The sequence below is a fragment of the Carlito syrichta genome, unplaced genomic scaffold, assembly GCF_000164805.1.
Source record: "Carlito syrichta isolate Samal-C Ts95f unplaced genomic scaffold, Tarsius_syrichta-2.0.1 Scaffold305556, whole genome shotgun sequence".
NCBI classification, from domain to species: Eukaryota; Metazoa; Chordata; class Mammalia; order Primates; family Tarsiidae; genus Carlito; species Carlito syrichta.
In genome coordinates, this window is record NW_007249652.1 from 168,095 (window position 1) to 189,434 (window position 21,340).

General features: G+C 37.4%; 1 protein-coding gene across 1 annotated transcript in view; it reads right to left on the minus strand.

Annotated features, from left to right (window-relative positions):
- ZGRF1 (zinc finger GRF-type containing 1) overlaps nt 1-21,340 on the minus strand; it is a 101,915-nt gene that overhangs the window by 65,800 nt on the left and 14,775 nt on the right. The window contains exons 5-10 of the mRNA XM_021714271.1: nt 20,134-20,319; nt 17,554-19,819; nt 11,781-11,854; nt 9,291-9,341; nt 6,871-6,954; nt 4,426-4,608 (exon numbers count right to left, since the gene is read on the minus strand). Coding sequence (XP_021569946.1) covers nt 4,426-4,608; nt 6,871-6,954; nt 9,291-9,341; nt 11,781-11,854; nt 17,554-19,819; nt 20,134-20,319 — 2,844 coding nt within the window. The remainder of the gene's footprint in view (nt 1-4,425; nt 4,609-6,870; nt 6,955-9,290; nt 9,342-11,780; nt 11,855-17,553; nt 19,820-20,133; nt 20,320-21,340) is intronic.

A 21,340-nucleotide genomic window follows, 5' to 3' on the forward strand; every position in this document is an offset into this window, starting at 1 on the left:
CTCACCTCAGCCTCCCAAAGGCGCGGGATTACAGGCTGAGCCACCGAGCCCGGCAGGTTCGTCCATTCTTATGACTCACATTTTAATATCTTAACATTTCTGAAACAGACATGCACTTTAAAAGTGATGACACTTTTACATCTCTATAGCACAGGCAACAGTTGTAGCATAGTTATCATTGCCTGTGCATGTGCAAATATATGCAAATTAGTCATACTGTTCATATATAATGATCACTTAAGTATGAGTTAGTGTATTGCCAATATTAGACATGGTCTAAATAATTTTTCTATTTAAATGTCTTCAAAAGACTACACTATAATATAGTATTGAACAAGAAGTAATTGTGCTCATAGAAAGGCAAGAAAGTAAAACAGTGTGATATATGATAAAAATCTCTAGCTAAATAAATTTAAAAGAATACTTTAAAATATAATATTAAAAGAATATTTTTGGTCAGACTCGGTGGCTCAGCCTATAATCCCAGCACTTTGGGAGGCTGAGGAGAGTGGATTGCCTGAGCCCGTGGGTTCGAGACCAGTCCGAGCAGCTTGGTGAGACCTCATCTTTACATTAAATTTAAAAAAAAAATTAGCCAGGCATGGTAGTGCACCTGTAGTTCCGGCTACTTGGAAGTCTGAAGTGGAAGGATCACCACAGCCCAGCTGGTCAAAGCTGGGGTGGCTGTGAGTGTGCCACTGGACTCCAGCCTGGGCAACAGAGTCAGACTCCAACTAAAAGAAATAAAATAAAATAATACTTTTAAATATAACATTAAAAATCTAAGTAAAGCTGGGCACAGTGGCTCACACCTGTAATTCCAGCACTTTAGGAGGCTGAAGGAGGAGACTGCTTGAGGCCAGGAGTTCGAAACTAGTCTAAGCAACATAGCAAGACCTCATCTCTATAAAAAATTAAAAATTTAGCCAGGCATGCTGGCATGTGCCTATAGTCCCAGCTACTCAGGAAGCTGAGAAAGGAGGATCGGCTATTGCTTTGCTAAACTCTGGTGTGTCCACGTGGCCATCTGAGCTACTGCTGCCATGTTTCTCAGCTTTGGCCCCCTCCCCTACCTTGGGGAGGTGAATCCCCCCCCTCTATCTTTTTATCTCCCCCCCCAATTTGCTTTCTAAATAAACTACATTTTCCTATTAAAAAAAAAAGGAGGATCACCTGAGCATAAGAGGTCGAGGCTGCAGTAAGCTGTGATCATGCTACTGCATCCCAGCCTAGGTAATAGGAACTCAACTTAAAAAAAACAATTACTGAAGGAAATTAAAGAAGATCAAAATAAATAGAGAAATATACTATTACAATATTGAAAATTTTTCAATAATATGAAAATGTTAATTCTCCCCAAAATCTATATACACAATGAAATTTCAATCAAATTCCCAATTGCTTGTATGAATATATGAAAATTGTTAAGTTAGTTCTAAATGTATATGCAAATGTAAAAAACGAAGAACAAGATGGGTAGATTAAAAGATATCTAGAAAACACATATTTTTTATGACTTCTTTTTAAAAATGTATTTATATTTTATTTTATTTTGTTTTGAGTCAGTCTCACTCTGTCGCCCAGGCTGGAGTGCAGTGGCACGCGCGTGGCCACCACAGCCTCGACCTGCTGTGCTCAGGTGATTCTTCCACCTTAGCCTTCCAAGTAGCTGGAGCCACAGGCATGCGCCACCATGCTTGACTGATTTTTTTTTTTTTTTTTTTGAGTTAGAGTCTCTCTCTGTCGCCCAGACTGGAGTGCAGTGGTACATTCATGGCCACCGCAGCCTCGAACTGATGAGCTCAGGCAATCTTTCTACCTCAGCCCTCCAAGTAGCTGGATTTATAGGCATGTGCCACCACATCCAGCTAATTTTTTGATTTATTGTAGAGATAAGGTCTCATCAAGTTGCCCAGGCTGGTCTTGAACCAGAGGGCTCTGGTAATCTTCTCTGCCTCTACCTCCCAAAGTGCTGGGATTACAGGTGTAAGCCACCACACCCGGCCTTATGTGATTTCTAAAAGTAGAGTCCACCCCATGAGCTCCCACAGCCCCTGCTGTAGAAACATGCCCTTCTGGGGTGCCCTCTGCCATCTTGTATACAAGTTAGTACTGCCAAGAGTACCCTTCCCCTACTCTGTCTGCTATATACTCCAGCTCAGATGTTATCTCCATGACAAACCTTTCTCCCCTCCCCCTCCCCTTCACCAACCCTGTCTCAGAGGTATCTTATCAGTTTCCATTGCAAAACCTTGGGCTCCAGGAAGGCAGCACAAATGTTCCTTCATCCAGCCTGCACAGGCTTGGTGACCAAGTAAGTGGCTGGGCAAAGACTCACCAGCTGAGCTGCCTGTCAGGATGTGGCTTGCTCTTACTGTGCACATTTGGGGAACTTACCCTATTATATCCAGAGACCTAGCTGGATCTATTATGTGTCATTCCAGAAATACTTCATTCATCAAACATTTATTTTGGCACACAGTTCAACAAGGTCAGGCACAGAGACCTACACAGGGAGGGAGGAGATCCTCACAGTTTAGAGCTTAGACTATGGGGTTAGACAGTTCTGGCTTGGAAGCCCTGTTTTTATAGGCTGTGGGTTTTAGGCAAATCACTGTCCTTTCCTGAACATGATTCACTATCAGTAAAATGGGGAGAACAATATCTGTCTCACTGGGAAGCTGTGAGGCCTAAATTAGATACTATATGCGAAGTGCATGGCATAGCACCTGGTATGCAATAGAAGTCCACTAAATGGTAGCTATTATTATTAATAATAAGTGTAGACAGAATGCAGAGATGAATGAATGTCTGGGCAACTTTCAGCCAAATGTGCATGATTAATTCTTATTCCCTCTCATCCTGACCCACATAAAACACACAAAAGATTTAAAGTAATCCATCAGCTGTTGCTAACTTCCTTTCACAATAAGAAATCTCACAGCCACCACAAAGGCTCCTTTATGACCCAGGCACAGGGATAAATTAATAACACCCCACTCTGCTTCTGGGTTACAAAAGCAAACTGCTCTCTGCTTGCCACATTCACCCCGTGGAAAAGGGAGGTGCTCCAGTGCTAGTGGCATGCAGAGAGGCATTTTTCCTGTGGTTGCCTGGACGATTCTGTCTCAACACCTTGCAAACAGCCTTATTTTGTACTCCTCTCCAAATCAAAGTGAGCCTTTGATTTCCTTGCAGTAGGACCAGGAGAGGGCTGAGCAATCAAACACTTTAGGTGGCCGCTCTTGGAAACTGGAGCTGTTTTTTAGCTCTGCCTCTGAGCAGACAGGCCTGGCCTTGGGGTCTGGGCCAGCCTGGTAAATTAATCCAGCAGAGGATTGTCAGTGTGCAGCAGTGCCTCGGCAGTGGGGGAGGGTAATTTTTAAAATTTTTTCCTAGAGATGAGGTTTTGCTATATTGCCCAGGCTGGTCTCAAACTCCTAACCTAAAGCAATTCTCCTGCCTCAGCCTCCCAAAGTGCTGGGACTACAGGTGTGAGTCACCACGCCTGGTCGCTCTATTTCTTAAGTAGTAGAAGTTATAAGGATACGTTTACTTTGCATAATTTGCTTATTTTGTATGTGTATTAGGCTTTAATAAAAAGAGAAATTATCTTTTTTTGGTGATAAGGATGGGATATGAAGGGAAATATTTTTTAAAACTCTTTGACAGAGATTATTTCAAATACATGCTTATCATTCTCATTCATAAGCCTCTATTTTCATCCTCAGAAATTTGCCTTTGGTAGCAACAAGAGGTACTCAGTGTCATACTTAGAGAGGGGAAATATCATAAAAAGAAAAATCTATTAACTGTTAAACAGATCAGTATTTTCTATGTATAATCTGCCAATTTGCTTTTGTCACAAATATCATCTTCTCTGAAGTGAAAAGTAATCCAATAAATTTCCAATCCTAAAAAGGTAGTAAATCTTTCAAATAAAATATTCTTATCTGTCTTAGGTTTATTTTATTTTATTTTATTTTATTTTATTTTTTTGAGTTGGAGTTTCACTCTGTCACCCAGACTGGAGTGCAGTGGCCACTCCCAACCACCGCAGCCTCTACCTACCGGGCTCCGGTGATCCTTCCACCTCAGCCTTCCGAGTAGCCGGAATTACAGGCATGCGCTACCATGCCCCGCTCATTTTTGATTTATTGTAGAGATGAGGTCTCGCCAAGTTGCCCAGGCGGGTCTCGAACTCGCGGGCTCAGGCAATCTACTCAACTCAGCCTCCCAAAGGCACGGGATTACAGGCTGAGCCACCGAGTCCGGCTGGTGTATTTTAGATGTTATGCTTCCTATCTAACTGTACTCCTTCTTAACATATAATTGTATAAAGATTTAACTATACTATCTTTATAAAATTTAGCATTGCTATAAAGAAAATGATTTGGCAAAATACAACTACAAAAATATTTTTACCTGCAAGAAGTCACTCTGCACACAAGGGCTAGGCAACTCTGTTGTCAAACAAGTGTCTGTCATGAAGTCCTCATGCTCAGTGCCATCTGGAAACTGACTGTATCCTAGCTGTAAGCTGTATCCTCTGACCATTACATCACTAGTAGCTGATCCTTTGACCTGATGCCCTTGAAACTCAACAAGCTACAGGTAAATTATTAAAAACAAGAACGGCATAAGTATACACTGACATATACGTGCACAATGTATTTACAGAGAATATAATACATAATTAATATTTTCATGAATTATTAGCTAATGTAAATAATTACCAGGGACTAATGCTGAAAATCAAGAAATATTCCTATTATACTAAAACATATGTTAAAGGTAACTAATTCAAAATGCATCAACTTAGCTGTATTCAAGTTTAACATCAAAAGGTATGATTGGCCGGGCTCAGTGGTTCAACCTGTAATCCCAGCACTTTGGGAAGCTGAGGTGAGTAGATCGCCTGAGTCCATGGATTCGAGACTACCCCAGGCACCTTGGTGAGACCTCGTCTCTACAAAAAAATCAAAAAAATCAGCCAGGTGTGGTAGCACACACCTGTAGTTCCAGCTACTTGTAAGGGTGAGGCAGAAGGATCAACAGAGCCCAGCAGGTCGATGCTGGGGTGGCTGTGAGTGTGCCACTGCACTCCAGCCTGGGCGGCAGAGTGAGACACCAACTCAAAAAAAAGGTATGATTTTCTTTTAATCACAAGCATAAGGATGAGTATTATAATAATAATGGCTAATTATGCCAGAAAGATTTAGTTGCTCCCTTCTCTATGCTTCCAGTATGTCTTACACAACTACACATTATACACCACATTATACAACACTGTACATGATCAACTTACAACTTCACACTACAATGAAGTTTCTCTCTATCTGCAAACTGACCGAACTATAAGCTCCTTGAGGGCACACCTCTGCTTCATCTGGTTATTACCTGTGTTTAACACAGCACTTGGCATACAGGAAGCAATCGATACACATGCTATAACAGAAAGGGAAGAAAGAGAAGGAAGGCAGGAAGTATTTTTCTCTGCTTTGGAGTTTTGTAAACTGTCAGGCTTAACTGCAAAATGGATGGTGAGCTCTCTGCCTCTCAATAAAAAGATCTAGTATCCTACTGCTCTGAGAGCAAAGGCCCAAGGATATAATTCCAGTGCAGACATGTACCTTGGAGAGGTTCTTTCACCACCTGAGACTCGGTCTGCTTTCAAGTTCAAATGGCTTTCTCTGCTGCCCCCTTGAGGGTTCTAGGAGTTTTACTCCTTACAGGGTAACAAAGCCTATGCAAAACGCGCTACTAGAGAGATAAAGGAATGAACATAAAGACTTAATTTATTTCTAACTGATAAATTAACAAAATTACACTAGAATATAATCTGGATAATATACTCTTATTCAAAAATGAAGATTTTATTTATTCATTTATTTATTTATTTATTTATTTTGAGTCAGAGTCTCACTCTGTAATCCAGGCTCGACCTACTGGACTCAGGCAATCCTTCTGCCTCAGTCTTCCAAGCAGCTGGAACTATGGGCCCACACTACCATGCCTGACTTTTTCTTTTTTTTACTGTAAAGACGAGGTCTCACCAAGTTGCCCAGACTGGTCTCGAACCCCTAGCTCAGGCAATCCTCTCACCTAGCCTCCCAAAGTGCTGGGATTATAGGCTTGTGCCACCATACCCAGCCCCAAAATGAAGATTTTAAATCACACATTTGAAAAGAAAATCAAATGTAAATGCCCCCTTATGAAGAATTTTGTTGAAAATAGTCTTCTAAATTTAAAAACATACACATGGGCAGTAAAACCAAGTCTCAGCTGTTGATGCTACCTATTTCTGCTTTGTTTGATGAGTAATATACATTCCCCAAAAGGAAACAGGTGCCCTGTCTTCTGTGCTTCCATGGAGATGTCTTCCAGAGGTGTCTTGGGTTTCAGGAGTGGAATTGCTACCTATTAAACTCAACCATTTATATGATATTGTCTTTGTCAGTGTTTGATGTGGAGTAGGTAGCACTACTTAGAGGTTAGGTTATATATACCTCTATATACTTAGTCAGTAGTAGAAGTGGTGAAGTTGACTATAAGTTAAAGGCTATAAGGTTCATTTTATTCTCCACAGAACAGTCATTAACTGTACTCTACCTGGTTTTGTGTCCAACCCCTATTGTACCCTATGTATGGATGGATACTGCATATCCTGCATTATTAGCTCATTAGAGAAAGTTCAAAACCAAAATGGCAGTAGCAGTCATTAAAGAGTCTTCTTGTTCTTAAAAACAGACTCATTTATTATGCTCATTAACCTTCTGCCTATGAAAACGCTGATACTTATTTAAAAAATAAAAAAAACAGCAGGAAAACACAGTTTGTTAGAAAATCAATGTTCTCCACCAGTTTTACCTTAGGGTCACAGGTTTGTCCCTCTATTTGTTTAGGAATAACAGCTAGAAAAGCAGTCTCTTCTTTACTTCCCAAGGAAAAGAACTAGGATAAAATATCAATAGGTTATCTAGTTATCTATTTGATAGAATACTTTTGCAAGTAGTTCAAGATTCTCATGGGAAGCCACTTGCAAAACTTAAAGGTAAGTTTGTCCTGTGAAAACATACCTCCTGTCTCCATCTTGCCTCTCTCTATACATACAGGCGACAAGCTATCCCTGGCAAAGGGGTGCCCTAGCAGATAAGTCACTATGATAATTAATTTAAAATCTCAACATATTAGAAAATTCTGATTCTAAGTTTTTAATTAAATCTTTTAACACTAGAAAAAATTGTTGCATACATAATAAATCACCTATCAAACCAAGTACTATGTTAATGTGGATTATTTTTAAAATTAGCAAAAAAATTAAAGGAAGAATTATAAACAGTAAAACAGTCTATTTAAAGAATGAATACTCTTCTAGCAATCGTAAAACATATGATATTGACAATAGCAACTAGTCATTTGAAGCTCATCAAGTAATAAATCAAATAACCATAATTTTGTATACAAGTTGGTCAGATTTAGGAAATGAATTCATTTACAGAAGCAATTTTTTTATATTTAAGAAATAAGTAGAGAAAATACTTTCTCAACAGAGAGAAATAGTGTATTTCTTCAAATAAAGGTCACTTTCCTTTAATAGCACTATATATGGTAAGGTAGTGTAATAACACTGTATGTAAGCACAACTGCCAACCAACAGTCTTGAAAATATTCAATTCATATTTTAGAATTTTCTAATATAGAGTTTTCAAAATCAATTAGCATAGTATCTCTCCTGGAACAGCTCCTTTGCAATGTATAGCTAACTATACCTACAGAAACAAGGCAGAGGCATCATTTAGAGTTTCTTCAAAGAGCACTCTAAATTGTGAAAGTTCCTTCTGTCAACAACATACATGAAAAGGTTGTTTCAGAGAGTTGTAATAAAAAAGAGTCTTTACAAAACTGCAAATATACTTCTACTTTAAAGCTACAAACAGATTTAAATAAAATTCATTGCAAAAAGTTGTAAGAACTTTTTCATTACTGTGGACTTTCAACAGATTGTTGTTGTTAATAAGATGGGGGTCTCACTATGTTGCCCAGGCTAGACTTGAACTCCAGGCTCAAGCAATCCCATCTCAGCCAAAGGAGTAGGTGGGATTAAAGGTGCGTATCACCACGTCTGGCTTTAACAGTTGTTTTGTTTGTTTGTTTTTAATGTGTGATGTTTAAGTACAACACATTCTGGGAGAAAATCAATGACAGCATTTATCTGCAGTCTTATACTTTGTGATAACTGTCCTTTAAAAAGTTTATATCTTGCCGGGCATAGTGGCTCAAGCTTGTAATCCCAGCACTTTGGGAGGTGGAGGTGAGAGGACTGCCTGAGCCCAAGGGCTTGAGACAAGCTTGGGCAACTTGGTGAGACTTCATCTCCACAATAAATAAAAAAATTAGCTGAGCATGGTGGTACGTGCCTGTAGTTCTAGCTACTTGGAAGGCTGAGGTAGAAGGATCGCCAGAGCCCAGTAGGCAGAGGCTGTGGTGGCCATGAGTGCGCCACAGCACTCCAGCCTGGGCAACAGAGTGAGATGCCTACTCAAAAAAAAAGTTTAAATCTGGCTGGTCGCAGTGGCTCACACCTGTAATCCCAGCACTTTGGGAGGCCAAGGTAGGATTGCTTGAGCCCCAGGAGTTAGAGATCAGCTTGGGTAACATAGTGAGACCTCATCTCTACAAAAAATAAAAAGTTAGTCAGGCATAGCAGTGCACGCCTGAGGCATAAGGATAACCTGAGCCCAGAAGGCTGAGGCTGCATAAGCCTTAACTATGCCACTGCACTCTAGCCTTAGCAACAGAGTGAGACTCCAACTTAAAAAACAAAACAAAAGTTTAAATCTTATTTTTTTCAAATGGAAAAAAAACCCAAGAATGCGATCATTTTTAAGCTAAATTATGCAATTACTAGTTTTTTAAGATTTTATACATTTGATCTTATTATATAAGGGTCAAAATGGCAAGTCACCATAACCTAGAAGTCTTTGTTATATTTTGTTCTGTTTTAGGGAACAGAGCTGCAAGGACAATTGTTGATGACAATTCGTGGGTTTGGTAATGCTTATAAGTTTTCAAAATTAGTTTTATCACACAAAAAAATTGTTATTTAACCAAACTATATTGATCATACAAGATATTTACATAAATGACAGCAGGATCATCTAAATGAGTAATGAACTACAAATGAATGTGAAAACTGACAATATATAATACAAACTTAAAATTATATACTATACCTTAATATACAAATATAATTTCTGGCTACTTTATATTTTAAAAAGATAATTCACCTGCAAAGACTGAAGTGGTTCACTTGATTCAACTTCATTTTCTTTTAGCATCTTAGGAATAGAATATTAATATAAGATGAGCCAAAAGGCAATAGTAATTTACAAAAGAAAATTATAAATTTCTATCACTAATAAGAGATAAAAACTAAGGCCAGGTGCAGTGACTCACGCCTGTAATCCCAGCACTTTGGGAGGCCAAGGCGAGAGGACTGCCTGAGCCCAGAGGCTTGAGACCAACCTGGGCAACTCGGCAAGACTTTTTGTCTACAATAAATTCTAAAAAATTAGATGGGCATGGTGGCATGCACCTGTAGTTCCAGCTACTCATAAGGCTGAGGTAGAAGGATCGCCTGAGCCCAGCATGTCAAGGCTGCGTGGCTGTGAGTGTGCCACACACTCCAGCCTGGGTGACAGAGTGAGACTCTGACTTAAAAAACAAACAAAAAAACTAAAATGTAGACAAAACAGCATTTTTACTCAGCAAGAATTTATCCAGCTCCTGGGTTCAAGCAATCCTCCCACCTCGGCATCAACTTAGCAAGAACTTAAAAAGCTCTTAACAGTACTAGTTAAAAATAAAGTAAAATAAATATTTTAATTGTAAAACATTAAGATTTTTAGATTTGACAATATCAAGAACCCAAGAAACTTGTTCCCAGCCTTTCAAGCAATTAGTTCCACTTCTGGGAATAAAATCTAAGGAAAAACTTAAAATGCAAACAATGATTTATTTTCAAAAGAATTGAATAAAGTGTTATTTATAATAGAAAAATGCTGGACATACTCTAAATGCCCAAAATAGGGAACTGTTTGTCCACATAGAATGTCATAGGAAGGAATAGTAACTTTTTTTTTTTTTTTTTTTTAGTTGGAGTCTCACCCTGTAGTCCAGGCTAGAGGACAGAGGCATGCTCATGGCCACTGCAGTCTCGACCCTCGACCTGCTATGAGGTCTCGCCAAGTTGGTCTCGAATCTGTGGACTCAGGCAATCCTCTCACCTCAGCCTCCCAAAGTGCTGGGATTATAGGCATGAACCACTGAGCATGGCTGACAGCAAGTAATTTTTAAAAGGTGTGTTTAAGGAGAGTTTTTAATAATGCAAGATAATACAATATGTTATTAAGGAGAAAGAATATAAAACTATACACATCAATCTCGCCATACTTTTTAAAATAGGCATGCACAAAAAGCTGGCAATGTTAATAATAATTACCTCTGAGAGGTAGGGTAAGTTTTCTTTTTTCTTCACTGTTTTTTGCTGTGAAAAAAGCAAAAGAAAAAATTAAAATTAAAAGAAAAAAAAGGACCAGTAATAACGTAAGACACAAAATGGGGGCAAATGAAACATTAACTTTCTTTTCTTCCAAACATGTCTATAGAAAGAATAGTGTCATGTAATGAAAGAACTGTCCCTCCAAAAGTGCTAACAGCATCCCCACTGAGAAATACTCGTCTATATGATTTATTTGGGAATTTCAACTCATCTTAATTAGTACTATTATTTTTTATATTTTTTAATATTGCTACCATGGTTCCCAAACTATGCAACAAGGTACTTAGGGGTGGCACAGTGAACTCACAGGAACTCCACAAGAGGTTTTAAACTTAAGGAAGCAGTGCAATTTGTTTGATGTAGTTCATCTGAATGAACTACTAACTCAAGGTAATTCAGTTTTAACATTAGATCTCACTACATTTCTTTCATTGACAAATATCTTTGTGAAGCTTGATTTTGAGAAATTGCTATGATAAAAAGCAATTATCAGCCGGGCTCGGTGGCTCAGCCTGTAATCCCATGCTTTGGGAGGCTGAGGTGAGTGGACTGCCTGAGCCCACGGATTCGAGACCCACCTGGGCAACTTGGCGAAACCTCATCTCTACAATAAATCAAAAAAATTAGCCATGGTAGCATGCGCCTGTAGTTCCAGCTACTTGGAAGGCTGAGGCGGAAGGATCGCTGGAGCCCAGCAGGTCAAGGCTGCAGTGGCTGGGACAGAGTGAGACTCCAACTCAAAAAAGAAAAAAAAAAGCAATTATCATGAGAAAATCAATGAAGGATAGGAAGTGAGGTGGTATTATATAATCTACTCCAAGGTTTGAAAAGTTGTCCAGTGTCCAACAGGGGTTCACATTTCAATACCAATTTGGTTTTTTTTAAAGAAAATGCTTACTAAATTACTAGGACATAAATACTTACTAGGTTGTTTAATACTACTAATTACTTAATACATGAAACTGTCAGGTATTTCTTTTGTCTATGGGATGCAATGAAAAAAATGACTGAGAATCCACCCTTTTTCCTCTGATCTACTTTCTAAATAAACTTTCTTTTCTAATCTAAAAAAAAAGAAAAGAAAAAAATTACTGAGACACAAGAGGGGTCATAAACCAAGATAGTTTGGAGCCCTTTGTATTACTATAGTTCTATTACAAACTAAAGAACATCATTTCAAAATAAAATACTGTTAAAAAAAATTTTTCTTAAGTACCTGTTGAAAATCCTGGTTCAGATGAGACTTCGGTATAGCTTGTGAAACTACTGTACTAGTAAATATTTTCCTAGCTGCAATGGAGAAAATCAAATGGTTTTATTCACTGCTATGTATAGTAGTGCCCTAAAAAATTTTTAACTTATTTCTAAAACTAAAAGAAAAATAAAGTCTTGGTAATTATTTAGTCTGGAGATGGGTATTTGAAGAATTATTGTATTCATCTCTCTGTGTAGATAGAAACATTTTCATGATAAAAATTTTAAAATAAGCCGGACTTGGTGGCTCAGCCTGTAATTCCGCGCTTTGGGAGGCTAGGGTGAGTGGATTGCCTGAGCCCGCGGGTTCGAGACCCGCCTGGACAGCAAGACCTCATCTCTACAATTAAAAAAAAAAATCAGCCGGGCGTGGTAGCGCGTGCCTGTAATTCCGGCTACTCGGAAGGCTGAGGCGGAAGGATCGCCGGAGCCCAGCAGGTCGAGGCTGCGGTGGCTGGGAGCGGCCACTGCACTCCAGTCTGGGTGACAGAGTGAGACTCAAACTCAAAAAAAAAAAGAAAAATTTTAAAATATTTAGGGGGCATACCTCATCAACAAGAGTACCTGCATAATGAACATTTGTATCCCTAACCCTGAATTGTACCCCACATCTTCAAAATAAAAAAATTAAAATAATAAAAACAAAATTTTTTTAAATATTTAGAATGAATGCCTTTTTGGTTACTGTCTAAGTCAACATTGGAATACAAGTTGAGAAATACATATTAAGCCAGTAGCTAATAACCTATATGAAAAATGCTAAAAATGAAGTATTGACCAATTTGGGGGAACAAGAAAGTCAAGACCACCATTATACTGCTGCTGTGTGCCAATGGGGGGAAAGCACTTAATGCTATTTCTAGTCTATCTCATATCCATTTTGATTATGTCTTGAGAAAAAAATTAATTTATTCATTCAGCAACATTTTCTAAATGCTGTGTTGCCAAATACTGGGGAAACAGCAGTGAACAGGACAAACAAATCCTATGAAAAGGGACACAAAAAACAAATAACTAAACCAGATATTCAGATTGTGATACAAAATGGTATCGTATCAAAGGATGATACATTAGAGAACTTTGAGACATGGTGATCAGGATATGGGAAGTAAAATTTAAGCTAGACTAAAGCACCAGTTATGCCAAGAATAAAAGTTTTCAAGTGAAAGACAGAACAAATACAAAAACTGAGGCGGAAAAGTTGGCAACCCTGCAGAATGGAAAGCAGAGAACAGGATGGCTAGTCATACCACCTTATCAGGTATTCATTTTAAAGTAAGTTTTTTTCTTAAAGCAAGTGCATATTCAATAATCTCTATTTCTTCTAAAGTCACAAGACTATAATTCTAAAGTGATTATTACTGTAAAAAAGTCATAGTTGGGCAACCCCCTTGGGTCCCCACCCACTGTGAGAGTTTTTCCGTCCTCTCAATAAATCCTATATTCTTAAAAACAGTCATAGCTATATCTGTTTTTGTGCGGTTTTTTCGTTTTTTGTTTTTGAGTTGAAGTCTCATTCTGTCACCCAGACTGGAGTGCAGTGGCATGCTCCTGGCCACCGCAGCCTCCACCTGCTGGGCTCCGGCGATCCTTCCACCTCAGCCTTCCAAGTAGCTGGAACTACAGGCACGCGCTACCACACCCGGATAATTTTTTGATTTATTGTAGAGATGATATCTCACCATGTTGCCCAGGCGGGTCTCGAACCCACGGGCTCAGGCAATCCACTCACCTCAGCCTCCCAAGCGTGGGATTACAGGCTGAGCCACCGAGCCCGGCTAGTAGCTATATCTGTTATAAACTTCATCTTTAGGCTATTGCTATGTTTCTGTTATTTTCCTGTTAAAATTCAGAATGAATTAAATGAAAGTAAAATTATTCTGGAACTTGATGTTATTTCTAAAAAGAATTGCTAAAAGACGCTGGATGAAAATTGATGTTTTCCTTTACTGCTCTAGAATAAAATTCTAAATTAACATTTCTGACTATATGCAATCATCTCACAAAAACGTTAGCAAACTGTAGATATTTTTAACATTTTCACAGATTCTAAGTTGCTAGTAAAATTTATTCTTCTCTGATTTTGTACTAAACTCCATAAAATGTTTTGTTGTATTCCAATATATTTAGTTTTCACAAATTGTCTCAAGAAAGACAACTTAGTCGTTTTTAGAGAAATACATTTATATCAAAAAACAAATAGTTGATTCTCATTATCCATGGATTCTGCCTACTCTCTACAGTTTATTTGTAACTCCCAAATCAATATTTGCTGTGCTGTTAGAGTCATTTGCAGATATGCATAGAGCAGCAAAAATTGCCTGAAGTGCATGTTCTCACTTATACGGGAACAACTGTCTTTTTCATGGTCTATTTAGTGCCACATTTTTGTGCTTTTTGTTGGTGATTTCACTATTTAAAATGTTCCTTAAGAATAGTGATGTCTAGGTTCCTAAGTACAAGAAGCCTGTGATATTCCTCGTGGAGAAAAAGCATGTGTTAGTAAGCTTTATCCAGACTGGAGTTATAGTGCTGTTGGTTTTAAGTTCAATGTTAATGAATCAACAAAATAAAATATGTATATTACATAAGGTGTCTTTAAACAGAAACACACATAAAACAAGATTATGTATTCATGAGTTGATGAAAATGTTCTGACCAGAGGCTTGCAGGATCTGACCCCTGTTAATTCTCCTAGAAGCAATGTTAATTATTTGCTAATTTTGTCTTTGCAATGACTTCTGCAAATAATGAACATAACTACTGCAAATAATGAGAATAAATTGTAATTCTTTTCAATTTGATGAGAGAAAAAGAATAGGTTTCTAAAACAAGATTCTATAGTTCCTAAATCTTCATATTAGAAATGTATATTCTGCTGGGCTCAGTGGATCAGCCTGTAATCCCGCGCCTTTGGGAGGCTGAGGTGAGTGGATTGCCTGAGCCCGCCAGTTCAAGACCCGCCTGGGCAGGCGAGACCTCATCTCTACAATAAATCAAAAAATTAGCCAGGCGTGGTAGCACGCACCTGTAATTCTGGCTACTCGGAAGGCTGAGGTGGAAGAATCGCCCGAGCCCAGCAGGTGGAGGCTGCGGTGGCCAGGAGTGGCCACTGCACTCCAGTCTGGGCAACAGAGTGAGACTCCAACTCAAAAAAAAAAAAAAGAAATGTATATTCTTATATGGCATGATATATCTACCCATACTGATTTTTATTAAAGCCTTTTACTTATTTTTAATTTTTAAAAATCTATAACAATTATCATCAAACTTAACTGCATTTCAAAAAATCACTTTACTAGGTATAATCATTTATTCATGTTTTTCTCAAGACCCTCTTGAGATATTCAAATAAAAGTTCAAATTTGATCTTTCTTTTGAGAGTATCACAGAGTGCATTGTTCATTTACATTCATATGTGTACATTACTTATCACTACATTTCTTAAAAAGGCAATGCTGTTGGCAATATTCCATAAGCAAAGTCAAAAGACCAATGATATATTTAAAGAAAATATTTGCAACATATATCACAAAAGGCTAATATCTCTAATATATAAAGGACTCATAAATCAAGGAGAATAAAAAACCAATACCTACTAAAAAACAGGACAAAAGGGTAGACAGAAGAGGCAGTTCATGGAAAAAAATATGAAAAAGATGTGTTTTTAAACATATGAAAAGATGCTCAATTTCACTTATAGTAATAAAATTACAAACTTTAAAGACACTAAAATTCCATTTCTCACATATTAGATTGGCAAAAACTCAAAAGCTTGGTAAAACACTCTATTGGCAAGGCTGTGGAGAAATAGCCACTCTTGTACATTACTGGTAGGAGTGAGAAATGGTGTAATTCCTATGGAGAAAACATTGAAGTATCTAACACATCTATTTACTATATATCCAGCAATCCTTTTAGAAATTTGCCTGGCCGGGCTCGGTGGCTCAACCTGTAATCCCGCGCTTTGGGAGGCCAAGGTGAGTGAATTGCCTGAGCCTGCAGATTCGAGACCCACCTGGGCAACTTGGCAAGACCTCATCTCTACAATAAATCAAAAAAATTAGCCGGGTGTGGTAGCATGCACCTGTAGTTCCAGCTACTTGGAAGGCTCAGGTGGAAGGATTACCAGAGCCCAGCAAGTCAAGGCTGCAGTGGCTGGGAACATGCCACTGCACTCCAGTCTGGGCGACAGAGTGAGACTCCGACTCAAAAAAAAAAAAAAAAGTAATTTGCCCCTGAAGATACATCCCCAACAATATGAAAACATCCATATAGTAAAATACTGGAAACAATGTAAATGTCCACACACAGGAGACTGGTTAAATAAATGATGGCACAGTACAATATTATAGAGTCATAAACAAATAAAATTGTGATTGCTATGAATTTACATGATGCGATTTCCAGGACATATTATTATGTAAAAACAAGCAAGGTGCTAAAGAGTATGAGTATGGTACCTTATGTTGAATAAGGAGAAATAAGAATTTAAATATAGAGCTATTTATTTCTACTAAAAGAAAGATAGGTATGGCATACTATACTGGTTCCCTAGAGCAACAGGTGGGTAGGAATGGCATGGAGGCATAACAAAGGAATCTGAGTCTATGTTTTTATATAGCTTTGACTTTGACTTTTGAACTTGGTTAATCTATTACATTTTCAGAAATAAAAATAAATCAAGGATAGACAAAGCCCTCATACAGAATATGAACAATGAACTTAACTATATTTATACAAAACGAGAGCATAATCATGCTAATGAAAAAGTAACTCAAGCCGGGCTTGGTGGCTCAGCCTGTAATCCCACGCCTTTGGGAGGCTGAGGTGAGTGGATTGCCTGAGCCCGTGGGTTCAAGATCCGCCTGGGAAACTTGGCGAGACCTCATCTCTACAATAAATCAAAAAATAAGCTGGGCATGGTAGCGCACTCCTATAATTCCAGCTACTTGGAAGGCTAAGGCAGAAGGATCGCCGGAGCCCAGCAGGTTGTGTGGCTGTGGTGGCTGGGAGCGGCCACTGCACTCCAGTCTGGGTGACAGAGTGAGACTCCAACTCAAAAAAAAAAAGAAAAAGTAACTCAAGTAATTTCTAAACCAGTATTCTAACCCTAGACTTTCAATAGTATATAGTCTAAAAACAAAATTGTGAAGTATATATGAATTTTATAAATTTGTAAGGGCTTTTTGATAGAAGTAATATTGGTGTGACAAGTGTATATTGTAGAAGTGAGTAAATATACTGATGCTGGGAATCAAAATCCTTTCACACTGTGAGAGTATAGAGACACAATTATGGAATGTAGGAAAGAGAAGAACCCTGTGGTACAGCACTGAAATTAGAGGAATCAATGTGGACTCATGTTTTAAAAAAAAAATCTCCTAGCACAAGTCCAAAAACAGCAGATTATGACACATGCACATACAAATATACATACATAAATGTTTATACACATAAATGTTTTTATATATTTGCTTAAATGTGCCAATATATGCTTATGTATGCACAGAATGCCCTAGAAGGAAACCATGGCTAATTCTGAGGAGTGAACTGAAGAACTGTGATAGGAAGGAGACTTTTCACTATAGTATCCTCTATCAGAACTGGTTGTACCAAGTACGTGTGTATTAACTAGTTAAACATTATGTAATTCTGTAACGTAGCAGCCAGAGCAAGCATCACCTCTTCTGAGCTGTAAAGAAAACAATCCAAAACAGACATGCCATTCTAACCTTCAAGACTGCTATCCGGCTCATATTTCTGTTGAGTTCCTTGTTGAAAGACGGTATTTTTCTTTTTCAATGTTTCCAAGCTGTCTAAAGCCGTACTATGTTCAGACAGTGACTTTAAAAGGGAAATGTTATTTACTAATCCAGAAAGTTCTGGAGAATTTCTAGGATTATTCCTGGATTGTTTGCCTTTTCTGGCAATTTCAACTTCAATATGGTCAGGGGGTAAACCTCTAATCCTTCTCAAATCCTCAGATTCTGGTATATATGCTTCTGTGCCCTTAGAGATAAGAGGCTTTTTCCCTAGGGAATAAAACAAGGAATTGGAAATTTGGGCATTTGATTGATCAAGTGCAATACACTCAGAGTAATTTTGATTGGTATTTAATAGTTGGATACTGTTGACACTGCTAGAGGCTAATGGTAAAACATGTTCATCATCTCTGCCTAAGTCACTTTCCAAAATAAAAGACTGATGTTGAACATCTTCTGAAAATAGGTTATTGTTTTCAGGAGTCTGATTATGAATATGAGTAATATGTAAATTCGTGTTTATACCTTTAGATTTACTCAAGAGTAAAGCAAGATCATAGTTAATTCCGTCTTGTTGGTTAGATTTATTAGCATCTTCTTTATTATCTATGTATTCCTCACTAGTCCACGCTAAAGATGAGTCAAAAATGCTTAATGTGTCACTACACTCCTCCTCTATTTCTTTTCCAGTGTTTTCAGCTTTACAAGATTCCATGTTAAAACCCACATAAGTTTGATCACAAAACTGTGACGGCAGAGTCTCTTTAATAGGAAATGTCTCTGTTGGTTTACCACCAATAGATGTTAAGAGTGGCAAACATCCACTGCCAATTTCTTGACCGTTTATATTCTCACACCTCTTCTGAACACATGAATTGCCATCATTGACCAAAAGGTCCTTTACCCAACTCTCTGAATTCTGGAAAATTTTGTTGCTTCCCTGTGATTCCTCCTCAGCATCACTGGTCTCAAAATTGCTCAGATTAAAAGTTACCTCCAAAAATGGTGTTACATTACATTGAGATTCATGAATACTATTAAGACTTTCATTATCAGTATTACTTTTAGAAAACATGTCTGTGATGTCATCAGAGATCCTAGAATTGTTACTTTGAGAAGATTCAATCATCTGAAAATGTTCTGATTCTGGCAGTAACGACACCAGTTGTTTATAATCTTTTTCTGATGTTCCACATGTATTCACTTCCTGATCGTTTTCCCTAATTAGAACTGATCCTTTAATGCAAACCTTGTCCTTTTGATTATAAGGTATTTTATTATGTTCTTGAATGTCAGATTCTAATAATAAACCATCATTTTCTTTATTGCTACTGGCAACCTGTAAGCTGTTGCTTTCATAAATTGAAGGAATTTCTAACTCTACTTCCTGATTCCAGGATTGATCATTATTATCAACTGGCTTGTCTATATTATACTTTTTCTCCTTTTCAGCAAATGTTTCAAAGCTCTGTATTCTTTTTTGAACCAAAAGGTCTTTTAAATTCAAATTTATATACTCTTCCTGGGTCTTAGGTTTCCTTTCTACATCATTGCCATCTATAATGGAATGTATAGGTGAACTTGGTGAGGATAAATACGCGGCCCATCGGCTTTTATTTCTTATGGTATTCTCTGGTTGAGGCTGGTAGTGTACATTTTCTGTGCTCTTCACCTCACCACATTCTTCCTGTTGAATTAGGCATTTTGGATGAGTAGAAAGTTTTAAACTTCCTTGTGGTTGTATTTGAGGAAAATGTTCTGTAATCTCAGAATTTAGCTCCTTACATGTATTAGTTGATTGGGACTTCAGAAGAGCTAATATCTGTGCTTTGCTTCTGATGTTTTGTGAAATTCCTGAATAGTGAGATGCTAGAGTACCTCTTTTCACAGACTCACTGGTCAGCAAAGAGTCTGAATTCTCACTTCCGGAATTGATAGGAGTGCAAAAATAATTTCCTTCACATAGCATTTCTGGGTTATTCTTGAAGGATGGAGTAGAAACAACTGAAGAAAAAGGCATGGCATTTCTCTCCCTGTTCTTGTAAGTCACAATGTTCTCAGAGTCTGTTGGCATATTATTTATATCTTTCTCGCCAACAGTAGAAAACAGAGGAGATGTCCTAGAGAATGGAGGAAAAAAGGTAGGGCCAGGTTTCTTAGCCTCAAATGATGCATCTGAGTCACCATTTTCCGTAATAACCAATTTCTTTGGAATCTGACGTGGTCCTTGAAAACCCTAAAAATATTAAAACAATGATTAGCTATACTATTACCTGTGAAGAAAATGTGAAATGAACTGGCTAAGAAAAAAAAAAGAATAAAAAATGTGTGTGCTTTGCCTGAGGTAAAGTAATAATCAAAATGTAAAATTTGCTAAATTAAAATATATCCATTTAAAATAAGAGTTTTTTTTAATTAAGGTATTTCCTTTCTACATAAGTATACTATGAAGTGCCATTTTAATGACAAAGTACAATAGCTTCAAAATTCACTTTTTATAACAATTTTATAAATATATGTTAATGCATTATTTTCCACAAAAAAACTTACAGTAAACTTCCTTTTTAAGCCAGCAGGTTGACATCCAAGAGACCGGCCAGTGGATATAATTGTCCTTGAATTTAACTCTGGTGCTTCTTTAATGACATCCTGTTTAATAGCTATGGATCCTGCAACTTTAGCCTCTTCAATTGTGATTAAGTATCGATCACTTTCTAAGTCATCTCCAGGTTTCACCTAAAATTAAAAGAATATATATATATTCTTTTATATATACTATATACACTCATATATATCTAATTATTTTCATTATCTATGTATTCCAGTATGCTCACTAACACTAAGCAAGACAAAATGAATGTTCAATAAATAGTTGTTGAATAAATAAATCAGTAACTAAATTCTTCAGTTATTTATTATTATGCACTAGTTATCTATCAATAAGCACAAAAAAGGATAATACAATAATTCCCATAATACAATAAAAAACTTTCACTAATTTGTTCATCTAACAATACACATTGGGGACCTATATGAGACACCACCCCACATGCTGAGGATACAAAGACAAATAAGAAAAAAATGCCTCTTCTCAAGGAATTAACACAGAATCCATACAACTAAATGTAATTCTTTAAATCAGAGATATTATCAATTATATAACTTTAAATGAAAATAAATGAGACACATATTCAGCATTATCACAAATTAAGCATTATTATTAATTACTGCAGTTGCTTAATTATTATAAAATGCATTTTAATATTTTAATTTTTAAATAATTCTTTATTTTTAATACTTTAATTCAATCAAATATAGCACTTGACACCACCTGACTGCAGCATAAAAATAAGATGACTAACCTAGTTTGAAAATACACAAAATCCGTATCAGATTAATATTTCATTAATAAAATGATTTAGGATGAAATAATAACAGTAGTTACCACCAACTACACAACTATTAAGATAATGATTCTCCTAGACCTTTTGCAAATATGAAAGTACTACAATCACTATTAACAAAATTTCTTTTTTTTTTTTGAGTTGGAGTCTCACTCTGTCGCCCAGACTGGAGTGCAGTGGTGGCTCCCGGCCACCGCAGCCTCGACCTGCTGGGCTCCGGTGATCCATCCGCTTCAGACTTCCAAGTAGCTGAAACTACAGGCGCGCGCTACCACACCCGGCTAATTTTTTTTTTTTTTTTTTTATTGTAGAGATGAGGTCTCGCCAAGTTGCTCAGGCAGGTCTTGAACCCA